This window comes from Hypomesus nipponensis, chromosome 27 (genome assembly GCF_054491055.1).
Source record: "Hypomesus nipponensis isolate SF chromosome 27, ASM5449105v1, whole genome shotgun sequence".
Taxonomy (NCBI): domain Eukaryota; kingdom Metazoa; phylum Chordata; class Actinopteri; order Osmeriformes; family Osmeridae; genus Hypomesus; species Hypomesus nipponensis.
Window position 1 is genome coordinate 4,789,587 of NC_140387.1, and position 21,144 is coordinate 4,810,730.

Consider the following 21,144-nt stretch of genomic DNA (forward strand, 5'->3'; position numbering starts at 1 on the left):
ATGTGCACTGCAGTACCATTAGGGCTCTCGTCGATAGGCATGGCATGGCAACTCTCTCCTCAGCTCTAATCAACACTTCAATCTTCTTCTCTCTCACGGTGAGCACAAGTGCTCACGTTTCTGGCACCAATGGGTCTTGGCCTGCCAGGGTGCCTGAATTGGGATTCAGGTAGAATAAAGTTATACAGAAGGCAATGTAATAAACTGACAATGCAGTTTAAAAGACAATCAAAATCGGATTATGCCTTGATATGTGGTTGTTGTCTAGCCTGCCTGTGACGTAAAAGTCTTCACCCCTCTGTGCTGTGATTTTCTTTCCACCTTTTTTCATTTCTCGTTGAATTTCTATTTTCAGGACTTCATTTCCTCTGCCTACCTCCCAATCTTATCCTCTTGTATAAGTTTTTTCACGTTTTCCATCAACTGAATCTCCGTTTTCATTTTTCTTCCCTTTCTCTCTACCCAAGCTCCTTCCTTACCTCATCAAGAATCTACTTTAAAAGCACAATTTCTATATCTCTTTTACTATTTGTAGCATTGTGTTGTCATACTTTGCAAAGTCTGTAAAATAACAACATCTTTGAAGTTTCACTTTCAAGACAAGAAAGATTATTTGACAGTCTAGTCTATATATCCACGACCGCCAGATGTCGTCCTTTTTGTAATGTTGTCTTCCGAGTTTTCTTTATGCTAGAATTTGACCACTTGCTGTTGTCGGCTACGTTTTACGGTTTGGTATTTTGATTCACTTCTACTCGTTCATTATCCATTAGAAAGGAATGTATTTGTAAAAACCTTTAAAAAATAAAGTGAAAAAATAAATGAAACACATAGAAAATCTAGGCTAGATCATTCATACTACCTTAAATTATGCTGGATGCTACCAATTTAATTTCGTTAAAAAAAATTGACGGAATACTTCATCATGATGTATTGGTAAAGAGCTAGTTGCCTGCTGTGATACGGAATTATTAGCTAGCAGGCTACTGTTAGCTGGCTAACGTCAAGCTCCACAGCTTCCTTTAACACGTCAAAATACAGATGTAGATCTGAGCATGCGCTGTGTTGCAGTCTGCAAAGCTGTCTCTGGCGACGGTCTTTGTTGAGGACCAGCGATAGAAAAGGATTGGACTGTTCGCTGTAATGTTTTTGGGAATCGGAAATACTGTAAACATTGACATAGGCAGTTGTCAATGATCGTGTATTGTCATTTTGTTAATACTTAATTTATTTAGTTTATTACGACTGAGCGAAGCTGGCTTTCCTCTGTATACAAACAAACCTATGGATAACAATTTAAGGTGGCACAGCAAAGATTTTTTGATACTGTAATTTTCGGAGTATAATAGGGTCAACGCTGTAGTAAATAATGGGAATAATGAATTGCTGAAAGGAGCTGGACTCCTTTATATTTCACTTGCTAACATGAGAGAAGAAAGTCATTCTTTCACGGGAAAGAAGCCGATGGCAAGCGAAAGAAGGGGTCAACTTTCCTGCTGTCTCGACTATACGGAGGAGAAAGTGACAGTGAAGAGGAGCGACCAACGACAATACGGCCCTTTTCATTTGATCTCGAAGTAAAAAAAATTCTGGAGACATGGAGACTGTGGGGAAATTTGAGTTCAGCAGAAAGGACTTGATAGGGCATGGCGCCTTTGCAGTGGTGTTCAAAGGAAGACACAGAGAGGTAAGGAGTTCCGTGATTATTGTTATTGTAAGTCAAAAGGTCGTTGTAAACATGCCAGGTAAATGTTTTTTGAACGCATCCAGGAAAAAAAATATACATGCGAGGACATTTTGCTTGTTGTCCCAGTACGACCTTAAGAGGCCTGGATGTGCAAGAAAACGTTGGCTAAAACATAACAATCATGTATGGATGTGTTCCGTCACAGCTTGCATTTGCGAAATAAAAACATAAGAACACTATTAATAATGTAAGTTGTTTATGGGTAGTGGATTTTAGTTAAATTTGAGGTGAAGTCCAAACATGTTTTTCTCTAATGCTCTCATGCACAAGCAAGTGCAAGCGTTTCCATGATATCCTTGGGGCTGAAAGACAATTGTTATGACGTGACGTGCTCAATACTCAATATTTAACAGTGCGAAATCATCACCTCAAAAGCATGTAAGTAATTGCCGTCATTATGTTCAAATTGTGGTGTCCAGTTACTGTCTGATGTTACACAATAGTCCTGTGTAATGCAAAATGCAAGCAAATACAGTGTCTTCAGAAATTACATAGTCATGAATGTGCTGAGCTTACAACCAACATGTTTGTTTGCCCCTAGAAACATGACTGGGAGGTGGCAGTCAAGTGCATTAACAAGAAGAACCTGGCCAAATCTCAGACCCTTTTAGGAAAAGAGATCAAAATACTAAAGGTAGGCTGCTGGTTATATTGAGTAGGATTGTGGGACCTTTTTGAATGAATAACAGAAAACACGCTCTCTCTTTTCACTTCCCAGGAATTAAAACATGAGAACATCGTTGCATTACATGACTTTCAGGTATGTATAATCAGTCCATCGTGTAATTGAATAAGCATCACTTGTTTCATGACCATTTCATTCATAGGACCTAATCAGTCCATGTTGGTTAAGTAGAACAGTTGTGTACTGGGTGTTAAATGCTCATTTTACTTGACCCACTTTGGCACACAATAAATAGCTTTTAGTGACAGTCAAACTGCATTGACCCAGTAACCAAGAGGGTTCTGACCCATGTGAATACACACTTCTATTTTGCCATTATTCTTCTAAAGTGGGAACATATTGAGATAACATTTGAAAGTGATCCTCCCTTCCTCAATCATGCCCTCAGCTTTGTATCAGGCAGGCAATCAGCTGTTTTCCTCAGCAAGGTTACCTCGTGTTCCTAAAACATACATTGATCTCACTCCCCTTGACAAATGCATGAATGCACGGACTGTGTACGGTCTTGTTAGGTGTTTGTGAACTAGACCACGTTGAGGACCTCATCACCTATGCCCGGGCCATTTTTATCCAACAGGCTCTAACATTTGCATAGCTCTCTATGTTTTCATGTAACCAACGCAGTTTCTATGGAGACATGGCTGTCTAGGTACAGCTTTCGTGGTAAGTCACCGACGGTGACTTGTATGTGCGCTGTTTTTCAAAGCCCTCTGGTCCAACCTGTTATGACACAGGTAATGCCTGTCTCTTGTACTGTAGGCTAATTAACCTACAGGCAGAACTTCTGTCTAAAGGCGAGACAACACAAATGGTGAGGGCTTGTATTCCCTGCTACTTAGAAAGTCCTTCATCTAATACATTGTTTTCGGGCCATCTGGCAGACGGTCCAGTTTCAGTTACGCTGCTCTGTAGCGAGTGGTAGGTGGAGGTGATGTGGTGGAGATCTGCAAATGCACCGGCGAAGGAACGAGATTCACGACCCCCTCCCCCCCACACACACACACACACACACACAAACGCAATCTCCAGGGTGCACATAGACAGCCATCTGTCTGCAAGAGCTGCTTCCAGAAGGTCTAAGAGCAGGGGCACAACGTCCAAACTAAGTGCTTGACGCGTTCGTCGCTGAAAGTGACACGGGAGGGGGGGATGATGTCACAAATGAATCAAAGGTTCAGCAACGGCTTAAGATACTTGCATTCGCTTCCTGATCAGAAAACCAGTGGGACATATCACGTAGGGTGGAGAATAGACGTCTCACAGCAGGAATGTTGCCTTCATGAATCAGTTACAAGCTTCTCAGCCCAGTGCTGTTCATGTGTTTGGCACACAACAATCCGTGCCATTGCTAACTACTGAATGATCTCATTGTACGTAGATTTCGATCTTTATAATATGACTGTCACCCAAGGTTTCCCGATGGGAATTCCAAACACATGTTGTCTTTATTGTCAGTTGAAAGGACAATCTGTAACACGTAGGCCGCACATTCTAGATCGTTTGAGGGGTTTTGATGCGTGCGTGTTGGGATAAACCACAGCCTCTATCCCTGTCCGGAGGTGGCCTAGACTGTGCTGTTGAACTCAAGTTTTTCCCTCATGTATACATTTGAGGTTAAACATTGTTATCTAGTTGCCGGCCCCGTTGACAGAATGGCATCTCGATGAGGCTGGGCGGGCCTCTCCTGTGAGGTCGCTCAGTCACACCCTGAGATCCTGGTGTTCTGTCGGTCAAGCTAATTCATCAGATGAGGCCGCTTTCAAAACCTTGACATACATAGTGCTTCATCGTTTTTTTTTTAGGAGGGGGAAACAAAATGGTGTCACAGGTCCCCAGTGTAATGGCTGTGACACATTGTGTAACCCAGTTGTTGATTACAACACGGGGAGTGGCCTATTTGGACGGGCTCCCGTTAGATGAAGTAGGCCGAGACCATTGTCACACCCTCCGGGCTATTTGTTTTGCTTGCTCCGGCAGTAAACGCATGCAAAACGCACGGCCTGTTATCACGTCGTAGACCCTTGCAGGATTCACCGCTTCGATCAGACGGCTGACCCCACGGGCCCTCCTGCGGGCACGCACAGTCATGGTCGTGACGCCTTTGCCGTCGTCAACGGGAGCCATGCTAAGCCATGGCGCGCTAATGAGTTAACATCACAGTGAGAGCAGGGTGCATGGGTTTCCCAGGCGAAGCGCAGTGAAAACCAGATGGCTGGATGGCCGCTTGTTATCTCCAGCATGGCAGAAAGAGAGGACTCCGCAAGGGCTGACTCGGCAATGCTTTGCGTTGAGATCGAGCAGTGCCGAACGTCCTGATTGGCTGTCGCAAGAGCCAGAGAGGAAAAGGAGAGAGCGGTCATCTGTTGCTATGTGATAACAGGGCATTTTCAAGTGGGCTCCAGTCTGACTTGTTTTTCTAAGGCCTGTGTCAGTGAGGTTCTTGGAAAGGAGAGAGAGAGAGAGAGAGAGAGAGAGAGAGAGAGAGAGAGCGAGCGAGAGCGAGAGCGAGAGAGAGAGAGAGAGAGAGAGAGAGAGAGAGAGAGAGAGAGAGAGCGAGAGAGAGAGAGCGCGAGAGAGCGCGAGAGAGCGAGAGACGTTTGCCTTCTTTTTTGTGGCCTCTTTGTAACTGTCTGTTGTGTTTGGTAATAAATCGGTTTCTGTTGATGAACAGAACATACAGACTTCTTTCACTCGATTTCAAATGGCATTGTCAGCAAAGTCAAGGCCCCATCTGAAAAATCTAATGGGTTCCAAGCTCAATGTTAATAAAAACAGATTGCCGTCAATGCTTGCTTGAGTAAAGCTACATGCAGAAGTTTAATTTTTTTTTTAATAGCGGGCCTTCATTGAATCCACACCCTTAAAAGCAATTAATCTTCCCAGTTGCTGTGGGGTGAGATTATCAGCTCCTGAATGGAAATGTCCTGTTTCCACATCTGCAGCAGACCTCATGTCTGTGGCTCTGTCATGCTAATTAGCTGAGGATTAGATGTGACTTCAGTGTTCCTTTCCCCCCAACAGTTTCCACAACGAGCTCTGCTCCATTGTCGTTTACCTTGCGCCTAAAGACAGCATTTGAGGAAGCTGTTGTGAGCTGTTGGTCTGTATTGGTCGGCCTCGGTCGTTGATCCCCATCACCTTTAGCTGAATGAATGTGCTGACTCGTCCAATCGCTTTGGCGTGGTTTACATTTTGTCTGTCACAACAGGCAAGGCTTTTTGAGTGACCCTATCGACCTCTCTGTCCTGGTGCATGTTAACCCTCTGTGACCTGCATGCACATGCCTTCCACCCATCACCTTTACACAATCAGACTGCGGATTCATATGTCTGGAGAAGCATGGGATAGGATTTATGTCAAATTTTACCTAAAGGAAGGCTTTTGGATACAAAAAAATTTCTGTAATCCATTTGAACTGTTTCTAGGTTACCTTATGTCACTAAACACAAGCTATAAACAAAAATAAATAGTGTAAAGAAACACAATATATTTGTATTTCTTTTTTTACCCGTCGGACATTTGAGTTCTGACATTTGTGACTGGCAATGCGTCTTTCTCTCTTTTTCTCCAGTCTTCTTCGTCCCTCCATCTTTTCTCACCTTGTCTTTTCTCTTTTTAGGAAACAGCCGGTTCTGTGTACCTGGTCATGGAGGTAAGCCTGCTTTCTGTCTGTGTTTAACTCCTGGTCATGGAGGTAAGCCTGCTTTCTGTCTGTGTTTAACTCCTGGTCATGGAGGTAAGCCTGCTTTCTGTCTGTGTTTAACTCCTGGTCATGGAGGTAAGCCTGCTTTCTGTCTGTGTTTAACTCCTGGTCATGGAGGTAAGCCTGCTTTCTGTCTGTGTTTAACTCCTGGTCATGGAGGTAAGCCTGCTTTCTGTCTGTGTTTAACTCCTGGTCATGGAGGTAAGCGTGCTTTCTGTCTGTGTTTAACTCCTGGTCATGGAGGTAAGCCTGCTTTCTGTCTGTGTTTAACTCCTGGTCATGGAGGTAAGCCTGCTTTCTGTCTGTGTTTAACTCCTGGTCATGGAGGTAAGCCTGCTTTCTGTCTGTGTTTAACTCCTGGTCATGGAGGTAAGCCTGCTTTCTGTCTGTGTTTAACTCCTGGTCATGGAGGTAAGCCTGCTTTCTGTCTGTGTTTAACTCCTGGTCATGGAGGTAAGCCTGCTTTCTGTCTGTGTTTAACTCCTGTTGCTGTGTCGGGTACCCTCTGAGGAGGCTCTCGCCCAGACTAGTCTGGCCCTGACCGGTCTGTCTCTGGACCTGACTGTAATGAGCTGTGACTCCTAGCTACCAGGGAACGTCAACAGCAGAGAAGAAAATGAACACTTAGCTTAGCTTCTCATAAGCTCTTTGATTGAAGGGGAATTGGATGTTTGTAAAAAAAAAAAAAAAAAAAAAAAATCAATGAAAGTGGCACACTGAATGAGTGTTGTCACATCAGTAATGCTACACCGTCTAGTAGCCAAGGGCCTCCTCTCTGTCCGTACGGTCGACATTTATTTGTACGGCCCTTTTTTACAAGCCACGTCACACAGACACCCATAGAACTGCACCTCAACCGACCTCGAACCCTCAGAAGACGACCAGATAATGTCAGACACTTCAAGGACTTGTGTGTCTTTGAATTATTCAGACTTGGTGCGCGTTACCTCTTGCAAATGCGAGCTTTGTTAACCGTATTCTCTTTTATCTCTTTGTCTCTCTCTCTCTCTCTCTCTGTCTGTATCTCTCTCTCTCTGTATGTCTCTCTCTCTGTCTCTCTCTCTCTCTGTCTGTATGTCTCTTTCTCCCTGTCTCTCACTCTCTCTCTCTCCAGTACTGCAATGGGGGTGACCTGGCAGACTATCTCCACTGTAAGTGAACTGTTTCATCTATCAAAGACAACTGAGCCTCTTACTAGAATTGGATGGGCTTTCTATTACATTTGGTTAACGCCAAAGCCGACTAATCAAAGCAGTCGCGTTCTGGTAGGTCAGATCCGGAGAATGACCGGAATATATATTTCCGAATTCTGGTCTCGAAACAAGCCTACGTGAGAATACTCAAGTACGACCAGGATGAAAGGGGTTGTTACGCAACGGAGTAACGAGGGGGGCCGTCTAAGCTTGACCAGAGCTCAGAGTAACACATTCAGAGCTTTCACTGGGTTGTTTATTTTGGAATCCTGTGCCTGTGGGTTTGTAGGAGGGAGACAGGATCAGGTTTGGTGTTTCTGTTAGGTTGTGAGGACGTGAGCCAGAGTTAAGCTGTCTGAATTGGATAGACAGTTGTGGGAGTGGCTGGGACTCTGACATAGCACCATGTCTGGCCAGGGGAAGAGACTGCAGTGAAGGGGGTGGAGGTTCGTGGGGAAAGAAGGTCTGCTGAGTCAGGAAAGAGGAAGTTGGAAGGAGAAAGAGAATGCCTCATTCTTGCCGGACTGGAGTCAGTGGATATATTTGGTTCAGTGAAATGAAGTCGCTTGTTAGGCTATTTCACATGACGCTGCTGACCACGAAACACTCACCAAAATAGAAAGTTATGTGCTTAAGAGGGCTGTCTTTTTCCTAGGTTTGAATCGTCAAATAGATGTTGATTCTTCTTTGTGTGAGTTGTCTCCTTCTCCCTGTCTCCCTCTCTCCCCCCGGTGCCCCTCTCACCCTCTCTCCCTGTCTCCCTCTCTCCCTGTCTCCCTCTCTCCCTGTCTCCCTCTCACCCTGTCTCCTCTCTCCCTCTCACCCTGTCTCCCTCTCACCCTGTGTCCCTCTCTCCCTGTCTCCCTCTCTCCCTGTCTCCCTCTCACCCTGTCTCCTCTCTCCCTCTCACCCTGTCTCCCTCTCACCCTGTCTCCCTCTCTCCCTGTCTCCCTGTCTCCCTGTCTCCCTCTCTCCCTCTCTCCCTGTCTCCCTCTCTCCCTGTCTCCCTCTCACCCTGTCTCCTCTCTCCCTCTCACCCTGTCTCCCTCTCACCCTGTCTCCCTCTCTCCCTGTCTCCCTGTCTCCCTCTCTCCCTGTCTCCCTCTCTCCCTGTCTCCCTCTCACCCTGTCTCCCTCTCACCCTGTCTCCCACAGCTAAGGGAACCCTTAGTGAGGATACCATCAGGGTGTTTCTGCAGCAGATAGCAGGGGCCATGAGGGTACTGCAGGCCAAGGGGATCATCCACCGTGACCTCAAACCCCAGAATATCCTTCTCTCCTACCCTGCAGGACGCAAGTCACACTCCGCCAACACCTGCATCAAAATAGGTGTGTGTGTGTGGATGCCTATCTATCGTGTTTGCTATCGCATTCGTTCAAGTAAGAGTTTATCTCGCAGGAAGAAGACACATTAAGCTCCATATGATTGAGATGTTTTATTGCTCATCCACCTCCTGTGGCGTATAAAGGCCTTCGTACAGATGAGATGAAACCCGGGGTGTCTGTTTAAAAGGTCTCCTTCCATCAATCTTTCACTGGGGCATTTATCCTCCTGTGTTACTGGTGTGAAGGATGAAGCCGGCCTCAGTCACTCTCACAACACAGTGATATAATCGTCATTGCTCTGCTGAAACTTGCTTTGCTCCCACACCACATACACACGCACTCACAGGATCCCGTTTAGGGGAAAAACCTGCTTGGGTCCTACTTAGTGTTATATATAATATAATATATCATATTTCACACTCATTTATGTCGAATTTTTAGCAGTGCCACTCTTGTTCATTGTTTCCTACCTTGGATTTGTGATATTTTCAACAACCACGAACATATAAGCTGTTCAACACCAGTACGAGGTGTTCCAATGTGGTTTGAGTGTCATGTTTAGCAGGAGAGTATTTAGAAGAGGTTTTAAAACACGTCTTTTTCCCTCTTCCCTTGTCTGTCTGTAGCTGACTTTGGGTTCGCCCGATACCTCCAGAACAACATGATGGCTGCCACATTGTGCGGGTCCCCCATGTACATGGTAAGGACCTGCATCCCATCCTTTCACTGACAAAAACCTCCTATTGTCTTTCATGTGTGTCGCTGCAAAATGTGTCCCCCGTTCCTTCCCCCGGTGCGCCAGGCTCCGGAAGTCATCATGTCTCAGACCTACGATGCCAAGGCTGACCTGTGGAGCATAGGAACCATCGTGTTCCAGTGTCTGACCGGGAAGGCCCCTTTTCAGGTGAGCACAGACGTCGACCTGGGTTGGGCTCCTTGCGGATGACCGTGCTCACCTGTGAAGTCAGAGCACACACCTTCCTTGTTCCTTCTGTGTTATCTCCTTTGGGATGTACAGACATGACCGTCATCTGTTCTGGCTGTCTAACCCAGCAGACTGCCGTAGCTTTTTAGTTCTTCCAGATCATGTGAGACCTGGTAAATACCAGCTCGAGTTCAAAGGCTGTTTATCTAGTTTCTCCTAAGGCTGTTTGGGAGATCAAGACATGCTATCTGTAAATCAAAGGAAACAGGAATGTTTTTTTTCCTTCCAGAGACTAAAGTACTGTACACAGTCTAAACTGGCCCAACAGGATTCCTTGCTCATATCTATACCTTTGTTGGCTTAGTACACATACTCATGAAGCAGCACAATTTAGTACAGTAATTGATGCTTACTCCACAGGCCAGCAGCCCTCAGGACCTTCGGTTGTTTTATGAGAAAAACAAGAACCTCAGCCCCAAGTAAGTCCCTGAGATGTGCTGGTGCGTGCGTGTGTGTGTGCGTGCGTGCGCGCGCGCCTAACCAGAAAACACCCATCCCTTTCCCTTCCCATTCCAGTTTTTCAAATCAGCTAATGCCTTTCTTGATAGATAGTGGCATTACAGTCTTTGTGATTATTACAGTCCATTACCTCCACTGATGACTAATGTTCTGCGGTTCTAATGGGAGAATGATGCAACCATACCACACTCTTGTTCTATACTATCATCTCCTCTATGATTAGCTCTGCTGACATGAATCATCTGTTTTGGTGGGAGAGGACTTTAGGCCCCTTGGTCAGTTTACTGTACTTTTTATAGATTTAAAGATCAATAGTACGAGCATGGGCCATGTCTTTTGTTTCATCTGTGTGTGTGTGTGTGTGTGTGTGTTCCTCTCTCTCCAGCATCCCCAGAGAGTCCTCATGCCACCTGAGGCAACTGTTGCAGGGTCTCCTCCAGCGCAACCACAAGGACCGCATGGACTTTGGTCAGTAGGACCCCTCACTCACGACACCGACGCGTCCATGCGTCAAGCTTTGAGCCGAGGCTCTCCGGGGGTTCTCTTTTGTGGCGGCCATTCATGTCGTTGTTCTGTTCCCTCTCTTTCAGACGAGTTTTTTCGTCACCCTTTCCTGGAAGCTAGCTCATCGATGAAGAAGAGTGAGTCTTTCCGTGTTCCTCCCAGGCCTCCTCGACATATCAGCGTTTGATACTGATCTGTTATTTAAAAGTGCTGTTTGATAAAACAAAAACATCTAGTGGGGGGGGGGGGGGAATCAATCACTTATGGACTATGTGTCTCTGTGTGTGTGTGTGTGTGTGTGTTTAACCACAGCGATTCCTGTTGTTACCATGACTGGCTTTCCAAGCTCAGCATCAGCTAGTTCTTGTAGCAGCTCCTCCACTTCACACCTGGCTTCACCTCCGGTTAGTGTTTGTGTGTGTGTGTGTGTGTTCATATGTACAGTATCAGGTCATACAGAGTGCAGCGGAATGGTGAGGGTGTGTCTCTGTGATAAGCCACGCATGGGGCCTGTGCCCTAGCACAGCCATGTTGTAATCTCCTGCAGATAAAGAGGAGTTTAAGGACCAGCTGACTAAAAGGTCTCACAGCTGTCTCCCAGCTGTCCTTAACGGAAGCCAATCAGGCCACAGCTACTGTTTAACTGTGAGAGGTGTAGTGTAGCACTATCTGTGATGAGGCCACGTAATGTGATACTAGAGCATGGTGGTGTGGTCTGTGGCTTGCGGGCCTTTTGGCACACATTGTCAGGCAGACAGGTTTGCTAAATGTAGGCTACTGTGTGTGTGGATTGTTTGTTTTGATGGGTGAAATGGGTTAGATGCTAATGAGTTAGATGCTAATGTCTTAGATGCTATTGTGCTAGATGCTAATGGTCTAGATGCTATTGTGCTGGATGCTAATAGTCGAGATGCTAATGGTCTAGATGCTAATAGGCTGGATGCTAAAGAGCTGAAGGTTGGCTATAGTCTAAATGGTCATCTGCTCCCGCTCTGTGCCACTGCAGCAGTCCCTGGCTGAGGTCCAGCAACACCGTGCCAAGCCCCTGGCCTCCCCTACCCAGGATGCACCAGGCTTCCTCCTCAAGGACTCGTCTGGTGGGGGCGGCAGCAGCAAGAACTCCTCCTGTGACACCGACGACTTTGTCATGGTTCCCGTTCACTTTCCCAGTAAGCAGGGAGCTGGAAGCTGGGAGTCGGGTGGCTGAACAGTGAGGAAATCGGGCTGGTAATCTGAAGGTTGCCAGATCGATTCCCGGCTGTGCCAACTGACGTTGTGTCCTTGGGCAAGGCACTTCACCCTACTTGCCTCGGGGGGGGGGGGGGGAGAATGTCCCTGTACTTACTGTAAGTCGCTCTGGATAAGAGCGTCTGCTAAATGACTAAATGTAAATGTGAGCACATTCATAGCGTAGAGCAGGTGTGAGTTCATTTAGCCCAGCTTCGTCACTAAGTTTTAGGAGTGGGGGGGGGGTCTACAGGCCGAAACACTCCGGCCTGACAATCTATCTGGCACAGCATGGGTCAAAGGGGGGCAGTTAGCTCTGACCTTTCTGTCTGTGGTTTCTCAGCAGGAGGGCTGACCTGTGAGGAGCCTTCTGGGAAAATGCTGCAGGACAGCCTGATGACCAGCAGGTGTGTGTTTGGGACTCGTGCAAACAGTTGTGCACAATACAATACAACGTTTTTTTATGGGTTATAAAAAATACAAATAAAACGTTTTTCACCTTCTTCAGCTCTCTACTGGCCTCTTGTGGACTGGGTAGCCAAGGCAAGAGCCCACCCCAGTCTCCCTCCCACAATGGGGCCCCCTGCCCTGTCAGGTGAGACCAGCGCTGCAGCAGAGCTGGGTGAAAAGGGTGGACGTGAGGTTCCAGCTTTACTTTACATTTATGCTTAGGAGTAGACGCTTTTATCCAAAGCGACTTCCAAGAGAGAGTTTTACAAAAGCGCATAGGTCACTGATCACAACAACGAGATAGCCCCGAACATTGCGGGTAGCCAAACGTGAAGCATACATTGTGAAACCAAATATGTCCCAAAGGGAAGAACAATAAGAGCATGTAGTTAGACAAGTTACAATTAAACAGCAAGAACCTCAAAAGTGCAAGAGTGCACCTGTGGAAAAAGCAAGCAACAATAATATATTTTCACAGCGAGTACAATAATAAGACAGTTACAACAAACCAACAAGAGCAACAAGTCTCTCAACAGTTTAGCTTTAGAAGCTATTACATTTTAGAAGCCATCAACTGTGTGTGTATGCGCATCCTACAATTACCATTTTCAAGCTAATTCCTTGATATTTACAACCTTCTACTCTAATCAAGTTGAATAAACAGCATTGTAGCATTACAGTGCTTATTTCCCTTGATTAGAGCTTTAGAGTACTTGTCAACCAACTGGCTCAGTGTATGACAATTTAGATGATCCTGGCAACAAAGCTGTCTCTGGTTTCAAAAACAATTACAACCAGGGTCAATTGGTCAACATATAATAAGCACCCTAACCCTTGTTTCTCTTCACATCCCACTTTAAACGTTCATACTAACCTCTCACTCATGTCATTGTTCAAAGAATTCTCTCCATTTTGCGGTTCATACTTTGCAGGGTACAGCGAATAGTTAATTGTAGTCAAAGCTCCCTCGTTTTTTTTGGCAGGCCAAGCGAGTTCTCGGCAAGCAACTGTGGTAACTATGGAAACTATCGCCAGTCGGTGCCCATTCCGGTTCCCACTCAGGTCCACAACTACCAACGTATGGAACAGAATCTACACTCCCCAAGCCAGGACAGTTCACCCAGGTCAGAACACACAAACACACACGCAGGCAGTAGGAAACTCTCTGCATAACACACGAGCAGCAAACTTGTAAAAGCAGACACACGCTCGCTTGCTATTTTCGTCGACGGTGTCGTCGTTTTCCCGCAGTTTCTGCCGGGAATTCACCCTGACGTGTTACTGTAAACAATCAGTAGCGCTCTCATCCAAACATGTCTCTCTCTCCCCTTCACGGTCTCCCCTCCTGCCCAGGCTGTCCACCCCGGTACACCGCTGCAGCAGTGGAGGCTCCCTGGGGTTCGTCAGCAGGACCAGCCCATCTGCAGCTTACTCAGCGGGCCACGGGGCAGCCGCGACCCCCCGCAGACTCTCAGCAGGCGCGGCCCGGCCCTTCCAGCTCTCCCCTCAAGGTACGGCAGTCGCAATCGCTAGTCTGCTGGAACGGGGATGTGCTCTCTTTTATTATCTCCCTTCTCTCATTCCTTCCTTTTCTCTCTCTCTGTCTCTCTGTCTCTCTCTCCCTCTCCCTCTCTTTCTCCCCCTCTCTCTCTCCCACCCCACGTTGATGCTACCTTGTATGAGAAATTGATAAACTAAGGTTGATTCTGTCACGTATTTGACCATGGGGTTTAAACATTAACATGATCTGTCCTTGTCAGTCAGTATTGTTTGGATGGGTGTGTTTGGTTCATATTTACACATGTCATGTTTCAAGTCCCCCTATAACCTTTCTCCCTTACCTCTGACCCAGCTCCCCTGTTCCCTGACCCCCGGACGCCATCACAGCGGCAGCCAGGCCTGGGCACCCGGCTCCACAGCGCCCCCTGTCTCCTGGAGTGCGCCCGCGGCAGCAGGCAGAAGATCAAGAAGCAGCACTCGGACCCAGCGGGGGTCTCCCACGCAGGCATGATGGCGGTCCGACCCCTGCACTCCTCTCCCCGGCTGAGCGAGCTCATGCAGCGGAGCCCCCTCCCCACCATCCTGGGCTCCCCCTCCAGGGTAAGGCCTCACACCCCGGTTTGTTTACATTCCACATCTTTCTTTTTTTGTTCTCAAATGTCTATCTGCGTATTTTGCTCGAATGAAGTACTATACCACATGGTGATGGATGACAGTCTTCTATCCGGTCCACAGACTATCCCTCCGTTTGAGTTCCCCAAGCCCCCCAGTTCCCCCAACCTGGTGACCTTCTTGGCCCAGCAGGGTCTGGTCCTTGGAGCCCCTGGCGGCAGGCCTTTCTCTGACCAGAGAGAGCCCGCTCCTCCCCCTGGTGGCCAGGCCACCCATTACATCCCCATGGTGGAGGATGGCAAGGGCTTTTGCAGGTCAGAGATAGGCTTACATTTGTAGGGAATCGACATGGAGGAAAGAGAGATGTTTCCTTATTTTTGTTTTGTTTCGATGAGTTGAGCTTTTTGTCAGCGTTCTGTGGCGCTCTTGTTGTCCTACCTCTGTGCGATCTCCAGGTCCCAGAGTGCCGGCCGTCTGTCTGACATGCTGCTAATGGCCGCCTTCGGGACACCACCTGGAGACAGGGACAACCTCGACAACCTCAGCTCTGACCGAGCCATCGACATCATAGGTAAGTTCAGGCTCTGTGTGAATGCAGCTTTGTTTAAGGTTTCAGATGGCTGAGCGGTGAGGGAATCGGACTAGTAATCTGAAGGTTGCCAGATCGATTCCCGGCCGTGCCAAATGATGTTGTGTCCTTGGGCAAGGTACTTCACCCTACTTGCCTCGGGGGAAATGTCCTTGTACTTACTGTAAGTCGATCTGGATAAGAGCGTGCGCTAAATGTAAATGTATGAATGTTAAAATGGTTCATCATTGTAGGAATATAGGTCCCTGAACTTTATTTGTAGCACAGATAGATGGTGAGATAAGTTTGGATCAAGTCCAGACGATACAGAGATTTGCTTCAGGGCAGTGTTAGCCTTTCACTGTTGAGTCATCGTTATGGTTCACTGGCTGCAACAGCAGCACATTTTATAAGGTAAAATGCTTATCCTAGGGGGTCAGTCAACATTGGTGAGCATTGTCGGGAAAATGGCAGAATGGAATTTATATTTATTTCGATGATAACAGAAACTAGGACATTTGACTAACATTATATCTCACACGGACGTTTACTTAGTGTGTTTTCACAGTGGTGTGACCTGTTGGTTTAAGTTAATATTGTTTCATTTCCTTGTATTATTATCTATCTATCTAAGGCTTTCATTGAGTTGTACGTACAACTTTATCAAATAGGTAAACTGACTGAAGTGTTTTACACCAGATGTATACAGAATGATCTCGACTGCATGTAGGTCAATATTGTGCCTTCCTCATGGGCTTTGCTTTGTCTGCTTGTCCCCCAGCGCCTCCTGGTGGTGGCGGTGGAGCGGTAGCAGGCTCAGGAAGCCCAGTTAAGGTGGTGTTCACAGTGGGCTCCCCATCCAGTGGTAGCACACCGCCCCAGACATCTCGCAACAGGAAGTACTCCGGTGAGTGGCGTAGCAGCAAGACTGCAGGTTTTTTTCTGACTTTGTACATTGTACGTTTTGACCGATAAAAACGTTTTGAAATGTGTTTCGGTTCAAGGGACGCTGATACTGTACAATGATGGGGGGGTCAGATGGCTTATTGGTTAGGGAATCGGGCTAGTAATCAGCTAGTAATCAGAAGGTTGTGTCCTTGGGCAAGGCACTTCGCCCTACTTGCCTCGGGGTGAATGTCCCTGTACTTACTGTGAGTCGCTCTGGATAAGAGCGTCTGCTAAATGACTACAAATGTAAATGATAACAGGCAGTGGTTCCTAAACTATAAGTTAGCTTAGCTAAGAGCTTCGTTCCCTGAAGCAAGTCCATGAATGTCTCCCTCCTCTGCCAGGCTCCTCTAGCTCTGTCAGCCCAGCCGGGTCCTTCACCAGCCGACACCCTCAGACGGGCCCCTATCTGGATGGCTTCGAGGGCTCCTCCAGCCCGCGCTACAGCTTCACAGACCCCATCACGGCCAACATGGGGGGCCCCGTCACCTTCGAGGCCCCCGAGCTGCCAGAGGAGACCCTGATGGAGGTTAGGAGGAGGGGGCCGGGGGAGCGCGTGGGCGGGATCGGTTGTGTGTCTGGGGCACAACGGGACTGTGTCCCTCCCTTGATAGGGTTTCTTTTTTCACTGCGTCCCTTCCCGGTCCTGTTCACAGGTGTGTGACCTCTGTTGTTGTCTTTCCTCCTCTCCTCTATCTCCTTTCCTTCGTCTCCTCTCCTCTATCTCCTTACCTCCTCTCCTCCATCTCCTCCCTCTCCTCTCCTCCTCCCTCTCCTTTCCTCCATCTCCTCTCTTCCATCTCCTCTCCTCCCTCTCCTCTCCTGAGTGCAGCAGGAGCACACTGACACCCTGCAGAGGCTGCGCTTCACCCTCAACTTTGCCCGCTGTCTGATGGAGGTGGCTTGTTCCCGGGGATCTGGATGTGACCCCGGGCCCGTGGAGGGGCAGGAGGACACCCCTCCCCCCTCACTGCTCCAGCAGCAGAGCCTGGTGGCTGACCAGATCAGCTCCCTGAGCCGTGAGTGGAGGTAGGAGCCAAAGCTACTGGCTAAACAGGCCAATAACACAAATACAGTTGTAGGCCGTTTTAATATGGAAAATATCGTTGGCAATACCACTATACCACCCTTTAAGAGCACAATACCACCCTTTAAGAGCTATTAATTTACAGACTTGAGATAAATGTGTATATATTTTTGGGTACATCCCAGCCATGCCGAACAGCTGGTGTTGTACATGAAGACTGCCGAGCTCTTGTCTTCAGCCTTACACACGGCCATGGGACAGGTGAAGCAGGGCAAACTCTACCCTTCGTCCACAGTCAAACAAGGTAAGACCAGTCAGCGTGGTTCTGGGGAATATCGTCACAGGAATCGACAGCCATAACAGCAGCCACAGACCTTTAATTTGTTGCACTCTCGCGCGCGCGCACGTGCGTTCTTTCCTCCCGCACGGCCGCGCAGTGTTGAGGAGGCTCAACGACCTCTACAAGTCCAGCGTGTCTTCGTGTCGCGTGCTCAACGCCCGGCTGGAGCGCTTCTTCTCCAGGAAGCACCGTCTCATGGACCACATCAACACCATTACAGCGGAGCGGCTTCTGTTTAGCCACACTGTGCAGATGGTGAGCAGGATCCTCGAATTCACGGTGCACACAACAAGCTTTTTTGGATTTATTTGAGAGTTATTACAGAGTTGGAGAAAAAGCAGTACTAAACTGTATCTGTCTGCTCGAGTTGAATATCTCCCTCTTTCTCACCGTCTTTCTCTCGTTTTATAAACAAAGTCGGTCAAAGACTGATTCCCTGTTGTCCTGACGTTGGGTACGGTTGAGGTTCTCTTTGTGCTAGACCAGGCATGATATGCCACATGTTGAAAATCAGCTGTGTGATATTGGTATAGGGCTATCTAGATGCTTTTCACTTGGTTTAGCCTGAGATCGACACACTTAATTGTAACGTTTAATCATTCGTAGGGTCTCTTCCCTTATGTTCATCAGAAGTGTTACCCCCTGATCTCCTCTTGTTTGGTCTCTTCCAGGTCCAAGCAGCTGCACTGGACGAAATGTTCCACCAAGGGGAGGCGTCGATCCTCCGCTACCACAAGGCCCTGCTGCTGATGGAGGGCCTGTCCCTGCTGCTCACGGAGCAGACTGACATCCTCAGCGTCAGCAAGTGTGAGTCACACCTTACACCCTCCCGAGATTGGACGTTTTTCTCGGCCTCTGCGAATGAATTGCCTTTGGGTTTCCGTCGCTCTCCCTTTAATCTCTCGCCCTCTCGCCCTCTCGCCCTTTTCTGTCTGTAGGTAAGGAGTGCATTGAGCGTCGCCTCACCGCTCTGCAGTCGGGGCTTTGCGTTTGAGGATGCTGCAGTGCACCCTGGGATGCTTTTATCACGATGTCAGTCGGCAACACCGCTGCCATCACCGTCCCCAGTTAATCTAATCGGCCCCTCCTTCACACCATCTTGGTATTCCACTCCACATTCCACATTATGGTCTCTGAACCGGACAGGTGACAATGGTCATGGAGGGGGACAGAGACCGGATCAGCACTGGACCAATATTGGAGACTTGACTGCCGCAGAGCATTAAAGAGGACCCATTCCCCTGGATGGGTCAGTGTCCATACAGCTCTACAGCTTTATGAAGTCTCACATACTCACAGACTACTACGTCCTGAGTGCGTCTTTCAGCCGTCGTTGCGAAACAGACACAGCCACACAGTTCGGTCCCACCAGTGAATAGGGCGCAAAGCAATCAGTAGCGATTAGTCGTTAATTAGGCCACTGGGTGAGAAAACTCAGTTGAGACATTTGCGCGAGATATATCCTTCTTTTGTTTGGCTTTGAGGTCATCATAAATTGTGTCGTTGTTTCATTGGGAGCTTACCTTTTGGAATTTCTGATATTGTGCATTACAAAAGATGACTGAACCTGATTGTGGCATACATTTATGAAGTCACAAAAAGTACAGTCGTTAGCTTTTAAGTTGTTTGAAACCAAAAGTAAGATAAATTCTAGTGACAGACCTAAAAAAAGTCATTGTTGTGGGAGTCCTTTATCCTCCCACATTTGGCTTGTGATCGACTCTATTTGCTATAGAGAGGTCGATGTTTCCTTCAGCCCATTAATATGGAGCGAGACAATGTACTGAGGGACTAAAGCTACGGTACTTTGATAAAGACTGGAACTGGGCCATTTAAAGAATTTCACCAAAGTATTTGATGGAAGCCTTGTTGAAAGACTAGCTGGAACTGCTATTCCTTATACAGCTTTGGAGTCATAAGGCTTGAGATACTGTATATCCCGGTCACCATTGATCAGCTATGTAGGAAACAGAATGTTATTTTAACCAGTATATGCCAGGAGTAGCGCTTTGTGGTTTAGTCCGACCAAGGAATAGTCTCCATATAAAGTTATACATTTCTGGCATTGATATTTGATTACATATGACATTTTAGTTCAACTTAAATCATATATTTAGATTCTCTGTAAATTTTTAGTGCAGCAATCACAATTTGTTTGAATGTAGGGCTGCTTGACAGAAAGAAATCGGCCCATAGTTACTAAACACTGAGAGCCCAGAACGTTCTAGAACTGTCATCAACTGGGCAAAGCTTAACTAACTATGAATACAAATAAGTGCTATTGCACTGTTTGTTTTCTTCAGTACTGTTCAGAAAGGTAATTGGGTGAGACTCAGAAATGTACATGCTGTTTTGTTCAGGAACTTATTAGATGGATTTTAGCTAATACAATATATTTTTTAGTTGTTTTGGATGGTTTTGTTATATGTTGATGTGTGATTGAGTGTTGACAGGGAAGTGGCATAAGCTATTAAACGTTTGAAAGGTGCCTTTTGAAGGGGAAAAAACAAAAAAAGCAAATTTTGACTCAGAAAACTTATGTTGTATTGATTATTATGTGTTTGTTTCTATGTGTTGTTTTAAAGTCATGAAGAGTGATGATTGTGGTGGATTTTTGAAGTAGTTTCTTAATTGTAGTGGATTGGACATTGCATTTTTGCCTGATTTAATTTTGCTCATTGTAGTTGTTGCCCCTGACAACATGTTTTTGAACACTTTACCCTCGTCTCCCTACCTTAATCTTAATTTTTCTAGTGGTTAGTAGCAACATATATATCTGAAGTGTGCGTGCATGTGTGACCTAGAGGTTGTGATACATATAGACACTTTATGATTTGCTTAATGGAACAGACACACTGATTATCAAGCAGTGATATATTCACAAAATCCCAAATTTCTGATTAAACAAATCTATATTGTCAGGAAAAATTAAGGCTCGAGATGGAATGTTGGTCATGTCGTGTTTGGACCAGAACAGAGCAAGGAATAAGTTTGTTGTCCGTATCTTTTGGCTTGCCTGCAATTTGTCTCTTGTTTTTTATTAATTTTATTTTTCCTTTTAGCGTCTGAAAGTAGTAACAGATATTGCACACAGCCAATGTCGTGTAAACAATGTTTAGTTTGTGTTATACATTCCAAATTAATGTTATGTCTAGTGTCTCAGGTAGGGTTTCTGCTGACCACACTATGATCGCCCTGAATCTCCTCATCACCGGCTGATGGAAGGCAATGATGATGTCTCACCTGTAACCATTGGTCACCATCTTATTTTAATCATCAGTGATGACGTTGGTCAGAAATCTGAAGCAACATACAAAATAAAATGGAAAACTGTCAAAGTAATGGTCACAATGTAAGGCCGTGATATTAAATGTTTGTCAAAATTATTCTGCACTCGAATTCTGTACTCCTTATTATTCTGCATTCCATATAGATAGGCTGATATTAAAATGTATGCTCATTCAATAAATTATTGTTCAAGAACAAATCTCATCGTGAACATTTATATTGTTCAGTTTTGCACTCAATATAGCTTACTGAAAATATCAGAATGTTGCATTACTTCACTCTATAAGGATTGTAAACAACTGATATTGAGGTACTGTCTATGTATGTATGTATGTATGTATGTATGTATGTATGTATGTATGTATGTACCTGACTGTGTACCTGTGTACCTGACTGTGGACTTGTGTGTATGTATAATCATGGAGAGTATTTTCCCATAGCGCCCCCCATCTAAAGACCAACTTTACACACTAACTATCAATTAAATACTGTTGTCAGGTATTAAATGGTAGGAGAATATAAGTAACTACATACACAAATTCGCTCTCTATGATGTAGTTTCAACAGGTATAAAATGAATAT

The 21,144-nt window shown here is 46.3% G+C and overlaps 1 protein-coding gene across 2 annotated transcripts; it reads left to right on the top strand.

The window, feature by feature from the left end:
- The first annotated feature begins 830 nt into the window (after positions 1-830).
- ulk1b (unc-51 like autophagy activating kinase 1) lies at positions 831-20,660 on the top strand. Of its 2 annotated transcripts, none has more exons than XM_084693779.1 (27): positions 831-1,687; positions 2,289-2,381; positions 2,466-2,507; positions 6,052-6,084; positions 7,250-7,286; positions 8,484-8,657; positions 9,281-9,354; positions 9,457-9,558; positions 10,000-10,058; positions 10,484-10,566; positions 10,689-10,739; positions 10,915-11,006; positions 11,609-11,771; positions 12,173-12,236; positions 12,338-12,424; positions 13,263-13,403; positions 13,633-13,790; positions 14,132-14,379; positions 14,515-14,705; positions 14,847-14,962; positions 15,741-15,866; positions 16,252-16,436; positions 16,740-16,936; positions 17,120-17,238; positions 17,372-17,529; positions 17,946-18,081; positions 18,213-20,660. In XM_084693779.1, exons 1-27 carry the CDS (start codon positions 1,598-1,600, stop codon positions 18,266-18,268), a joined length of 3,075 nt encoding a protein of 1,024 aa, XP_084549905.1. In that variant the 5' UTR covers positions 831-1,597; the 3' UTR covers positions 18,269-20,660. The 2 variants fall into 2 exon arrangements, with proteins under 2 accessions (XP_084549905.1, XP_084549906.1); XM_084693780.1 differs by lacking the exon at positions 831-1,687 and adding an exon at positions 1,854-2,125.
- Positions 20,661-21,144: the final 484 nt, after the last annotated feature.

Bases quoted from the DNA above. Each gene is read 5' to 3' on its own strand.
- ulk1b (XM_084693779.1), top strand. From the start codon at position 1,598: ATGGAGACTGTGGGGAAATTTGAGTTCAGCAGAAAGGACTTGATAGGG. The intron at 17,239-17,371 runs GTAAGACCAGTC...ACGGCCGCGCAG, and splicing joins TTCGTCCACAGTCAAACAAG to TGTTGAGGAGGCTCAACGAC. The intron at 17,530-17,945 runs GTGAGCAGGATC...GGTCTCTTCCAG, and splicing joins TTAGCCACACTGTGCAGATG to GTCCAAGCAGCTGCACTGGA.